The sequence below is a fragment of the Hyaena hyaena genome, unplaced genomic scaffold (genome assembly GCF_003009895.1).
Source record: "Hyaena hyaena isolate Hyena2069 unplaced genomic scaffold, ASM300989v1 scaffold_408, whole genome shotgun sequence".
Taxonomy (NCBI): Eukaryota; Metazoa; Chordata; class Mammalia; order Carnivora; family Hyaenidae; genus Hyaena; species Hyaena hyaena.
The window spans coordinates 565,707-578,926 of NW_024081041.1; the positions used below are offsets into that span (position 1 = coordinate 565,707).

The following is a 13,220-nucleotide window of genomic DNA, read 5'->3' on the forward strand; positions in this document are numbered from 1 at the left end:
GGAGCCCTCAGAGACGCTCTTTAACACCGAAGCCTGGAGGACTCCAGCACTTCCGACCAGAGTCTGGCGAACCTGAAGCGCCGCTCTGGCCATACCGAGCAACACGCCGTAGCTGGTTCAGTTTGACCCTGACGCCCCGCCGTAGTCTTAAAGTAACGCAGCGAATTCAGCCTCCCTTTTCCGAAGCGAAAACGTTCCTGGGGGAACAAAATGCCCCTTGAAAGAGGATCCGTTGCTAAAGTGTAAAAAAAAAAAAAATTTGAGGGCGTTCTGTGCTGAACACTTAAGCTTCTGGCTTTCAGCCCATTGTAAAGATGAAAGTGAGTTGAGCATGGCTCAATTAAGAAGTAACCTACAGGAATATTCAGACACTTGCGCGATCTCGACTATTAAATCCCGGCGGTTTTGCCCAAAACAAAAATGGCACCGAGACAAATTAACCGGGTATAGTCACGTGCTCAAAGACCAGGATGGGGGACAATATGGCTTCAGATGACAAGCGGATGTTATTATTATTCACTTCCGGGTGCAACCAATCGGGCGCCATCTTGTCTTGTTCGTGAAGAAGTAGAAGCATCGAAAGGTTTGCAGAGGTATTACAGGAACTGTGGCGACAACGGGGTTCCGGAACCAGAGTGGGTAAGTGGTGGAGAACAATTAGGCGTGGGGACTTGCCAGGCCATCATAGCCTTCTTGGTTTCCTTGGTGAAGGTAGTATAACTTAAACACGTAGGCTGCGTACGCCGCTTGGCGCGACCGCTGGAACCTCATCTGCTTAAAGCGGCGGTGTCCGCCGGATTTGGTGAGTCAGACCGGTGCTCTCAGTGAAGAGGAAACGTTGTTATTAAAGAGAATGCACACGACTCCTTCCTCTAACTCTAAGAGTTTTCTCTCGGATGAGAAGGGAGTAATTGTTGGACTCCTGACCGGCCGTTAAGCACTGCGCGTGCGCAGTGGGAGCCCCCTTATGGGGAGGGGGGTGCAAGGGGGCGGGAGGAGGCTGGGGCCCGGACCTGGACCTTTTGCGCTGTGCAGTTCCGACTACGCAGGCGCAGCCAGGGCAAATGCGTCCTGTTCACTCCAATTAGGTTCCCTGGTTTGTATTTTTCTTGATTTTTATACAGCGATGGGCTTTGTGTGATAAGCTTCAAGAAGGAAAGAGTAGTATCCAGCATTTCAGTTGTATTGTCTTGTGGTGGTTATTATTGTCATCTGAACATCATGGGCACTCGAGAGTTTGGTCGTTGGTGGCTAATTTATAGAAGAGCAAAATAAACTTGGAATGTGTGATTTGGGTGCAGCAAAGCAAAAATAAGAACAAAGTTGAGCACTAAAGATTCACCTGTAGGACTGTTGTGGGGCTGTAGGTATAGTAACAGTAAATCGGTTTTTTGAAGATGTTCATGAAACCATATTTTTAAAAAATTTGTTAATAGATTTTATTTTTTTGAAAGTTTTTGATTTACAGAAAAAATGAGCAGATAGTACTGAGTTCCTATAAAAACACTCCCGCCTTATACAGTTTAGTATTAATATACGTCAGTGTGATCCGTTTATTAGACTTAATGGACCAATATTGACACATTATTATTAGCTAGAGTCTAGTTTATTTGTATTTCCTAAGTTTAACCTAATGTTTTTTTCTGGCCTGCGATTCCATTTAGGATACTGTGTGACATTTACTTGTCATGTGTCCTTAGCCCTCTTTTGGTTGTGATAGTTTCTCAGACTTTGTTAGTCTTTGATGACTGTTACAGGATGAATTGTGTCCCTCCACAGTTCGTATGTTGAAGTCCTAGCCTCAGTACCTTAGAAATAGCCATTGGTGGAGATAGGGTCTTTAAAGAAGTAAAGTGAAGTCGTTAGGGCAGGCCCTAATCTATTATGACTAGTGTTCTTTTAAGAAGAGGTTAGGACACAGAGAGAAGACCATATAAAGACATAGAGAGAAGACAGCCAACTATAAACCATAGAGAGAGGCCTTCGAAATAAATCAACACTGCTGACATTTTGATCTTGGACTTTTGGCGTCCGGGATAATGAGGAAATAAATTTCTGTTCTTTAAGCTACCCAGGCTATGGTACTTTGTTATGGCAGCCCTAGCAAACTGGTCCCGTAACCTGGATGGTTTTGAGGATTACTGGTCAGGCATATTATAGGGTTCCCTCTGGTTGGAATTTGATGTTTTTCTCATAAGACTGATGATAGGGATTTGGAGAGGAAGATTGCAGTGGAGCAATGCCTTTTTCATTACATCCTTTCAAGGGTATGTAATATGAATGTGATTTATCACATTGATTATTGACCTTGATCACCTGCTTAAGGCGGTGTTTGTCAAGTTTCTCCACTGTAAAGTTACTCGCCCTTAATCACTCCCTCCTTTCCATACTGTACTCATTGGAAGGAAGTCCTTTTGCACAGTCTGTAGTTGAGGAGTAGAGAGCTATGTTCTCACTCCTTTAGGGTGTAGTATCTACATAATTTAGTTGGAATTCTTCTGCATAGAAGATGTGTGTCTCCCTATTTAATCATATTTATATCAGTACAAACACCTAGATGTGTATGTCATAAGTTGTCTCAAAATCCAATGTTACTTTATTTTGTTGCTCAAATTGTTCCAGTTTTGAACATTGGGAACTCTTTTAATTATCTACTTTGACATGCCTCCATTCTTTTTTTTTTTCCTTAGCATTTTCTTCTTGGCACTATAAGATGTTCCAGGCTCCTTTTGTGTTTTTTTTTACCCCAGTCTTAAGAATAAGTTATTTCTCTAAAGATTCTGATTCTGATTTCTGATTTATCGGAGAATGGTATTAGAACCAAGTTATGTGTGCTTGCTTGCTGCTTGGGGTGTCGTTTCCTTTGGACTCTCCCTTTCTGTACGTTTACTTTTCAATTATCACTTTTTTTTTTTTTTTGGTGTCTATAACCAAACTATCCAACACTCCAATTTTTTTGAATGCCTCTTTTGATCTGCAAGCTGCAGAGCATTTCAATATCTCCTAAAATGCATGTCCCATCAAGTAGCAAATTTTTTTTTTTACTACATGGCAAATGATTACAAGGTTAGCCTTTACTAGGGCCATTTCCACCTAACCTGAATTGAACAAATGAATTCTTTTTGGCTTTGAGGTCAGTCATCTGGTGTAGTGCTGAAGTGGCAGGGGAGAAGATGACTGTTGAATTTTGTGGCTTCTAAACTTTGTGTGTGATATGAGAAACCTTTTACCATTTGCTTTAAAGGATAGGCATGCTTCCGTATCTCTCTGATTTTGCAATTGATACTTCAATGCTTTAAAATAAATACTACCACTTTCATTCTCATTCATCTGTTAGTCTATGAGAGGACTTTTGCAAATATTAACGATTGTCGTTTCATTTAAAACAAGCAATTTTTAGAATCTCAGAGCAATGGATGTTCTAATATAGAGTCATCTAAGAAATGGAAAAGATAAGTGATGATTATTTCAGGTTGTGTTAGTTTCTTAGGCATACTGTAATAAATTACCATGGACTGAGTGGCCTAAAACAATGGAAATTTATTCTTTCACAGTTCTCTGGGCTAGAATCTAAAATAAAGGTTTCTGCAGGGCCATGCGTGCTTGCTTCACCCTCAACCCTCCAACCCTGCTTTAGGGGAAGATCCTTCCCAGCCTCTTCCTAGCTTCTGGTGGTTCCCAGCAATCCTTGGCTTTCCTTGGCTGTAGACACATCACCTCAGTCCCTGCTTCTGTGGCCACATGGTGCTATCCGTGTGTGTGTGTGTGTGTGTGTGTGTGTGTGTGTGTGTCTAATAAAAACACCAGTCTTTGGATTAGGACCTACATTAATCCAGTATGACCTCACATCTTGAATAAATCTGCAGAGACCCTATTTCCAAATAAGGTCACATTCATTGGTTATGGGAGTGGGGATAGGACTAAAACAAAATCTTTCTGAGGGGGCACAATTCAATCCATAACACTGGTCATAGTCATAAACTAGATTTTTCCAGTCATATGTGATAACTTGGATGCTCTGATGGCAAACCATTGTTATTGATCTTTATGGTTTCCCTAAATCCCAGTTGTTGTCAAGGAAATAGCAGTTAATTTTGTCCCATGAAGGGAAAGGCTTGCACCCTGGCTGATCTATAATCATATTTTCCAAACTTGAGAAGTTGAGCCTAAGGATCTTTAAAATTAAGGCTAAAGGAAGGACAAATACATTGGAATTGGTTTTTGATGTTATGAAATCAGAGTAGCAGTATTAGAATGTTCTTTTCATCATTGAATGTTAGTATATTTAGTTGATAATAAACTTCAGTGAATGAGTAAAATAATTTCACTACTTAATATGGACAAAGCACTGTGGAGAATTCATGTAATTATAAGACTCTGCCCTCAAAAGGATCTTGTTCAAGTCATGAAAAAAAAAAATTAAAATTCAGTTTAAGTCTCTATAACATGTACACCTCATTTTCTTTAGCTTATCATCATGGAAATCTTCAAACAATGCAAAAGTAGAGAATAGTGAACTCTAGTGTATTTATCACTCATCTTTTACAGTTACCAGTATTTTCCAAATCATTATTAAACCAATGTGTAAATGTCATTTTTAATGGGATAAGGCAGTGTTACCTCATTGAACCATGCTGAAATTGTAGGACATCTTTTATTATTGCCATATGTGCCTTCATATTCCTTCTTTTCCAGATTTTGCATTTGTTATGTTTATTAGGAAAGATTTTATGGTGAAGATGAAGAAAGTGTGGGGTTTCTAAATCCTTGCCATCAAATCACTTATAATCTTGTTCTTTAATCAAATAATCAATGAAACCCTTTGTCCAGCATTGTGCCAGATGCTGAAAATATCTAAAAGTTTATACTAGATATTTGGGTATACTAAGTCTTTTCTTAAAATCTATGCCTTTACAAAATTCAGCATAACTCTTAATTTTATTCTAATGACCGGAGAAAGAAACCCTTTTTGGACTAGATTATAGAAATTTACTCCAAATCCTTCATAAGAAAATGAGACAGAGGTTAGGTAATTTGCCCAAAGTCTCACAGTTCTATTACATGTTTATTGCCTATATCTGTCATTATGGACTGTGCTGATCAGCTTCCGTTGATTTTTTTTTTCTATCTTTTAAAAATCTATAGATTTATTTTTAAAAATACACATTATGGTAAAGTAATTCAAAGAACAAAGATATAAAACAATCAAAATTCCCTGATCTGTTTTTACTTCCCAGAGCCTACCAGTTTTTAAATTTTTGTAATTTAGGGATTTGCTATACTAAATTGCATTCTAATAAGAAAAAACCTCAAGTGGCATCATCATTCATGCTGTATCACATAATTTATTTCATTGCTTAATACAATTTGTGTATCATTATGTGTCAGCATAGAAAAGTCAGTTTTACTCACTGTAATGGCTGAATAGCAATCCACTGTATGGTTCACTTCCATTTCACCCATTGCCCTTTGAGTGGCAGTAAAAGCAAATATTCACTGTTAAAAACATGCTGCAGGTTTTTGAGTTACATGGTGAGTATACTCATCCATGGTTTAAGTTGTGGAATTGCTAGTATTTTGATAAAATACAGTGATGCTAAATTGTCTTCCATCAAGTCTGTTTGGTGTTTTACCTACTCCATCTTTCAACACTCATCCTTTGTAAAAGGCGAAAGATTTATTCGATCTGAAGAGAAACCAGAGTATATCAACACTCATCCTTTGTAGCCAAGTTTCTCAACTGCGGCTCTCATTGAAGCATTTAATAAATACCTCCTAACTTCTTAATTCCTTGACGTAATTACAGTCACCTTCTTTGTATTTTTATTCTGCTCTGTTTCTCATAATTTCACATCTCTGTGTTTTTCTTAGCTTAAGTGTATCAAACACTGGATTTGAATAGTAGCTTCCATAAAAACTTGGGGGACAGGGAGAATCTTTGGAACACATAGTAAAAGTAGAAGTGGCTGGTTTTAACAAACAGAAGTGGCTACAAGTAATACAAATCAAACTCCTGAAAATATGCAAATAAAAACTTTTGTGCGTGGGAAAACTTTTGAACTTTCTTTTCTTTTTTACAGCTTCAATCAACGTTGTGAGAGGTAGGAACAAGAAGATTATTTTTTCCCCCCAAGGGTATCTCAGGTTATTTTCAAAGAGAAAGAAGAGTTGAGTAGAAATGGCTTGGCTTGATTACAACCCCATTGCCTGCCCCTCTCCTCGAGCCCAGTTGTAAACTTGAGAAGTGCTATCAGAAATGATACTGAGAGGGGCATCTGGGTGGCTCAGTTAGTTAGGCCTCCGACTTCGGCTCAGGTCATGATCTCACTCACGGTTCATGGGTTCGAGCCCCATGTTGGGCTCTCTGCTGGCATCTCAGAGCCTGGAGCCTGCTTCGGATTCTGTGTCTCCCACTCTCTCTGACCCTCCCTTCCTCACGCTCGCTCGCTCTCTATCTCTCAGAAATAAAACATTAAAAATTTTTTTTTAAATGATACTGAGATAACTGAGAAAGTCTTGATGGTGATACTAAGCTCTGCCTTTTGAAGACTCTTGCTGAGTTTTCTTTAATGTTTATTTATTTTTGAGAGAGAGAGAGACAGGGCGGGGCAGAAGAGGGAGAGACACAGAATCCAAAGGAGGTTGTCAGCACAGTCTGATGTGGGCCTAAGACCTGTGAACCTCAAGATCATAACCTGAGCCAAAGTCAGACCCTTCACCAACTGAGCAACCAGGAACCCTTGCTGAGTTTTCATGTGTTTCTCATTTAATCCTCACAATAACTCTATGAGGTAGATGCTTATTATGTCCTCCATTTTACAGATGTGAAAACCAAGAATGAGAGAGTGGTTAATTTGCTGTTCATACAGCTGGTGAGTGGTTTAGGTGTGCTCTGAAGTCCAGGTTACAAGTGATGTTTAGAAAACTTAAAAAGAGAACTGAAAAAATTGTTCATGACAACCATTAAACATGATTAAGTGAAAGAAACTTGGAATGATTTCTAGAGAAGTAGTTTTATGTATTGGAAATGATTGTAGGGAGTCAGTACATATCATTTTCATCATGAAAGTGGTTTAAGAGCACATCTAGTTGCAACTCTGGTAGGCGGTATATAGAGCTAGTTGTGATGCCTACGTTGTACGAGCTTATAACCTATGACGGAAAAATCTATGCATTGAGTTTTGATATACCATTTAGAGCTTTGGAAAACACAGCAGGCCATGCTTACAACAGCTTTGCTGTATTAGGAGCTAGAGTAAATAGAAGGAGCTAGAGACTATTCATTTTTTCAGTTGGTATTTAGAGACTCCTGTGTGCAAGAAACCATCCTGTCCTATACCTTATGGAAGATAAAAAGATGAATAGATTTGTCTTTTTATCAACTTTAAAAAGCTGTTGATATGATGGAAATAAAATGAAAACATTTGAGGGACAAACTGTTTTCACCTTGCTCGTGTTAATTTTCAAACTTAGAATTCTGTAGAAAAACTTAATGCATTTTATTGCTTATTTGTACCATTTAAGTTGATGTCAGGTGGATGGGATCTTTTCACATGTTTGGTGTTCCTTTTTTCTCAGCATACATGACAATCCTTAAATTGTTTGACATTATTTTGTACTAATGAATTGTTCAAGTAAATAAAAAGACATTTGAAAGGGGAAAAAAATGTTAAAGAGCTTTGCTTTGTCATTTGTGATGTACCTAATTCCCTTAACTTTAAATTGGTACATAGTTTCTCATTATAAAGTTAATGGTAGAAAAAGCTCCAAATTAATTTGGAAATGTTCACACTTTTATGTTGCGTCTCTAGAAGTTTATTAATTCTAGTAGCTTTTCATAATCTAAGAGTAAACATACACTGTTTCTTTTTCCCCTCAGGGCATAAGTAATCTTGCTGCTATGCCTCCAAGCTGTAGTCTGAATCAACCTAAATTTTAAACAGAAGGTGAACCACTGAGGTTAGTCAAAATAGCAGTTGGTATTTCTTCTGGGGGTTTCTTCTTTATTTATTTGTTACCTTTTAATTAAAGTAAAAGGTTCTAATAAGTCACTTAGCTTTTAAAGTGTTTAAAGGTGTAGTTGAAAAAGAGGAGAGGGAAAAAGGTGAGAAGAAAGAAAATCTGAAGAGAGATTAGAAAAAGAAGCAGATGCAGCTTGAAATTAATACTCAAGTCAGTTGTTGGCCTCAGGTGTGTTGCTAGTTAGCATATTCTAATAATGCTATTATTATAGACAGTATCCCTGTGACTAGAAGTCTCGTGCACTTGATTGTAAGGAAATCAAGGTAACAAAGGAATGCATCTTTCCTAATTTACAGTGTTCTTCACTTGAAAGGTCAGGATCTGCCAATGATAGAACTGTAGAACATTGTGTGAATGCTGCAAAGATCGGAGCTGCAAGCTCTTTTAAGAGACTGAATTGTAACAGCCAGTTGTCCTATTTGAGTGGGTGTCTCTTACTTCCTTGTTATCTGGCTTTTTTTTTTTTTTTTTTTTTTTTTTTATCCTGCATGCTAAGACTCGCTTTTGTCTTGTTTTTAGAATAGAGGAAAGGGTCAGTCTAGAAAAACTCATTTAGTAAAAATTTATTCAATGCCTCCTCTATGCTAACCCTTACCGTACAAAAATGAAGAAACATACCCTGTTTGTCATGCATATCAGTTGTTCTTAAACAGAGTTGTATGTCAGTATTGGATAACGTACATCTGTGTTAGACTTGTAAGAATTTTAAACTTTTTATTATGAAAGTTTTTAAATAGTTTAGAGAAAAGTAGACTAGTGTGATGATCCCCCACCCCAACCACACATGATCTAGCTTTAATAGTTATTAACACATATTCACTCTCCCTTTCTTTTCCATGCCATTTAAATGTTAAGAAACCTCCTCTTGTAGGCGTATCTGACTTTCTGGATTTGTCTGATTCTTTCTTTTGATACTGTTTATATCATTCTTTTGTTCCCTTTAGTATCTTTATACTAGAATGAGATCCAAAGCTCAGTTGGACTCAGTTAAACATTTTTGGAGAAAATATTCATAGTGATTTCGGGACATAATATTGTATCTCATGAGGAGACATCTAATAGTCTGTAGGAGTGGTATTTCAGCAACCTTTGAATTTATGACTTCCCATCAACTTTTAAGATTTCCTGAATCAATTGTTCTAATTATAAGGAAGAGCTTTCCTTCATCAGCTAGAGCTGTTTGGTTACCCGTTTTAGGGAGTCTTGGTTGGGGAGAGATTAAATCACTTTCTTTCTTAGGATTTTTTTTTTTTTTTTTATGTTTTACTTATTTTTTTTGAGAGAAAGAGTGTATGGGTTTCTGGAGGAAGGGCAGAGACAGGGAGAGAGAATCTTAAGTAGGCCGGCCCTGTCAGTGCGGCAGTCGATGCAGGGCTTGAACCCATGAACTGTGAGAGCATGACCTGAGCCGAAACCAGGAGTTGGACACTTAACTGACCAAGCCACCCAAGTGCCCCTCTTATAATCTTTAAAATAAATACCAATATTTCCAAAGCTCTGTATTGGGAAAAAAATAGATATTTTTCCCACCTTGTTGAGCTAAGTTGATTAGAGGTATGCTTGCCGTCAAACTCTGACACCATTAAGATTAAATTTTATACTCTTGCTTGCCAGTCTAAAAATTCCACTTCCCTTTGGTAACCTATTGACCAGAAGTTTAGAGCTCTGGTCACATAAATGTATCATCATATAATAATTTCTGATGTGTGAGCTTTTAAAATTAAAGAATTCTGATTTTCATTTTTAAACTTTATTTTGTTGAAGATAGAAAATCAAATATATTTTAAAAGTCAGGATGTGGGATCAAGGAGGACAGCCTTGGCAGCAATGGCCCTTGAACCAGCAACAGTGGATGCAGTCATTCCAGCACCAGCAGGATCCAAGTAAGGAAATCAGTTGAATTTGGAAGTTGGGGAAGGGGAGATAGAGATGAGTGGGGAGAGGTGATGGGACTAAGTAAGGCAAATGGAATTGGGATTGGTTTATTGGATCATTTTATGATCAAAATAAATCTTTTCTCATAAATAATACTGCATTGCATACATATTAGGAATGGATTTCTCGTTAGAAGACTTCCTCAAAGAGTGGAAAGCTTTATGAAGGTTTTACATTTTTAAAACTGATTTAGTTCTTATTTTTCTAAAGCAGGAGGAAAATCTTCCTTAAATGTTTTGCTTAAGTAAGGCATACATCTGTTGTTCATTCTGAATCTTTTAATTCTGTGTAGCTCATAGTCAACTGAAAGTATGCTATATATATCATTAAAAATTTTCTTTTTATTATGGAATATTTCAAGCATATATGGATATGGAAAAGAGTAAGGGAGCCCTTTTTTATTACTTAGCTTTAATAGTTATTAACTCATGGCCAGATTTGCTTCATTGATATGACTTATTCCATTGCCCTGCCTTTATTAGGTTAATCTGATTCTATTTCATAGCTACATAGCATTCTGTTATAGGACTCTACTATAATTTAGTAAATCACTTTTGGATGATTGATGGTAGCTTTGTACTTTTTGAAATAATTACCATAATTTTGTGCATACCATTGTGTTGTTACTTGTCCAGTTATTTTCTGAGGAAAGAAAATCTAAGAACTAGGTTTGTTATATCACTGTTGGCACATTTGAAAAGTTTTGGATACACATTGCCCAAGTTCAGCTCCACATGGGTTATGCCAGCCTATGGTTCTACCAAAATGAATGAGAATACCTATTTAATCTTCACTGATTAAAGATGTTATGTGAAAAAGTGTCTTATTCTACTTCGTTTCCTTTATTAATAATATTAGACTTAAAATGTTAGGCACAGACGTGGAGAAGGAAGAGGACCTTTAAGATAGGGAGGTAATACGTTTTGAGTAAAGAATGGCTAAGGAGTTGCTAAGATGTATTTTGACTAAAGAAGGGAGTGGTAGCCAAAGAAGGGTGACTGAGGATGAGCAAGCATAGATAGATGTACTCATCCTGAGTCTACAGGATCCATTGTGGGCCTGGATAAGATCTGTTGAGGAAGAAATGAGTGAGCTTGATCACTTGTTTTTATAGTAGTTTAAAAAAAATAAAGAGAAAAGACTTCTAAGACTCAGCAAACTAAGGTACAGAGCATAAATTTCTTATGAGTTAATATTAGAAGTCAGTTAAGAGTGATTTTATGGAGTTGTTTTCCAAAAGTCTTGTATTATTTTGTAGCCTGAATGTAGACTATTTTCTAAGCATCCTTTCAGCCATAACCAATCTAATATTCAGAATCTCCAGTAAGGAATAACGGAGATGCTAGTTTTACATAGAGGCACTATTCTTCTAGCTCTTACTTTCTGAATGCTAACTTCTGCTGTGTTCAATTATGTTAGGCCAGATTGACTGGGCTGCATTGGCTCAAGCTTGGATTGCCCAAAGAGAAGCTTCAGGGCAGCAAAGTATGGTAGAACAACCACCAGGAATGATACCAAACGGACAAGATATGTCTACAATGGAATCTGGTCCAAACAATCATGGGAATTTTCAAGGGGATTCAAACTTTAACAGAATGTGGCAACCAGGTTTGTTGTTTCATGTTATCCAGATTTTAGGACTGTTTTTAAAATAAAATGAGGATTAAATAGTTTAATTTGTTTAGTTTTATGACTTCTTGAAATTAATGCTCCTTAAAGAATAGGCAGTTTCATTTAGATTTGACCTTGAAATTTTGTGGTTAAAATTATTCTGTACTCAATCTGCTAGCATTGTGGCACTCAGTTTGATTCTTTTCTTGGTTCTTCATTCCTAGGCTGACAGGGGCTGGGAACACTGGAAACCTCACTTGGCATCTAGGGAAGAGAGCATTCTATGTCTCTCTGTTGCAACCTCTGGCCTTTTCAGAAGCAGCACTGGCAGAGCAAAACATGTCTAGCCTCTAATTAAAGAAATATTGTGTCACTCAGTGACAAATTAATCTGTTAAATATACTCTGCCCCTACCATCCACTCATCTTTCCTTTTTTTTTCTTCAGATAGTGAAGATCTTCCATAAGTTTTTGTTTTATTTTTTTGTTTGTTCATTTGCTTTTTTACTTCACAGTATGATTTAGATTTCTTGATGCTAATTCAGTCTTCGTGTCTTGTGTTACTATTTTTAATAGTCACTGAAAAATATTTATAGAGGAATCTTACATTTGAGTATGCTGATGGTGAAGAATTAATCTCCCTTTCCCTGTTAATACTTACTATTATTCCTCAGTGTAAGAATGAAAAACTCAGGAAGTAATCCTCTAACATCACTTTTAAAAGAATAATGAATATTCTAATCTTTGATACTCTGAGGTCATTTATTTCTAGTTTTCTTGAAGTTACACCAAATTTGAAAATATTTTGGTTCCCAGGTTCTAGTTCATAAATGACTCACCCTGGCATTCCCACTCTCCAGCTTCATTCTACTGGCTTTCTTTGTGCTCTGGGCAAATGATTGACCTCTGTGTGCCTCAGTTTCCCCTCCTGAAATTGGCAAAGATTCCTGATTTCTCCCTACCTCACAGGGATGTTGTGAGGATAAATGTGTTCATGGAAGAAAGATATTATATATAAAACCTCAAGGTGTTATTTTTTATGGTGTTGTTACTAGACAGAAATAGAAAAATTCAACAAAAAATTGCTTTGGATTTTGTTACATTATTAAAAGTAATTTGGGGCATTCTATTTTTATATGTTTAGGATATGAATTAGAGTGGAGTTAGTTCATTTGAATTATTTATTAGTTTAATTAATTGCTTATTTTTAAGATGCAAGAGGAATTTGACCCAGGAAGTCATAAATTTTTAAATCTGTTTCTTTGCTGAAAAATCTTTCTTGAGATCTTAAAATTTTGTGTTGATGTTGTTATAACCCCCTGTTGAATGTTTTTATGCCTAAATCCTAAATAGAATGGGGAATGCATCAGCAGCCCCCACACCCCCCTCCAGACCAGCCATGGATGCCACCAACACCTGGCCCAATGGACATTGTTCCTCCTTCTGAAGACAGCAACAGTCAGGACAGTGGGGAATTTGCCCCTGACAACAGGCATATATTTAACCAGAACAATCACAACTTTGGTGGACCACCCGATAATTTTGCAGTGGGGCCAGTGAACCAGTTTGACTATCAGGTGAAAGATATTTTGTTGCTTTAATATTGTAGATGTGCACGTAATCCATTCTTTGGAAGTGTCTCATCAAGAGTTC

At 37.1% G+C, this 13,220-nt stretch overlaps 1 protein-coding gene across 6 annotated transcripts in view; it reads left to right on the forward strand.

The window, feature by feature from the left end:
* Positions 1 to 292: 292 nt before the first annotated feature.
* The window catches only part of PNISR (PNN interacting serine and arginine rich protein), a 28,028-nt gene continuing 15,100 nt past the window's right edge, over positions 293 to 13,220 (forward strand). The window contains exons 1-5 of one of the 6 annotated variants that reach the window (XM_039252115.1): positions 552 to 639; positions 7,880 to 7,959; positions 9,787 to 9,905; positions 11,377 to 11,565; positions 12,921 to 13,144. In XM_039252115.1, coding sequence (XP_039108046.1) covers positions 9,818 to 9,905; positions 11,377 to 11,565; positions 12,921 to 13,144 — 501 coding nt within the window. In that variant the 5' untranslated portion in view covers positions 552 to 639; positions 7,880 to 7,959; positions 9,787 to 9,817. The other 5 variants (XM_039252116.1, XM_039252117.1, XM_039252120.1 and 2 more) reach the window with 5 other exon arrangements.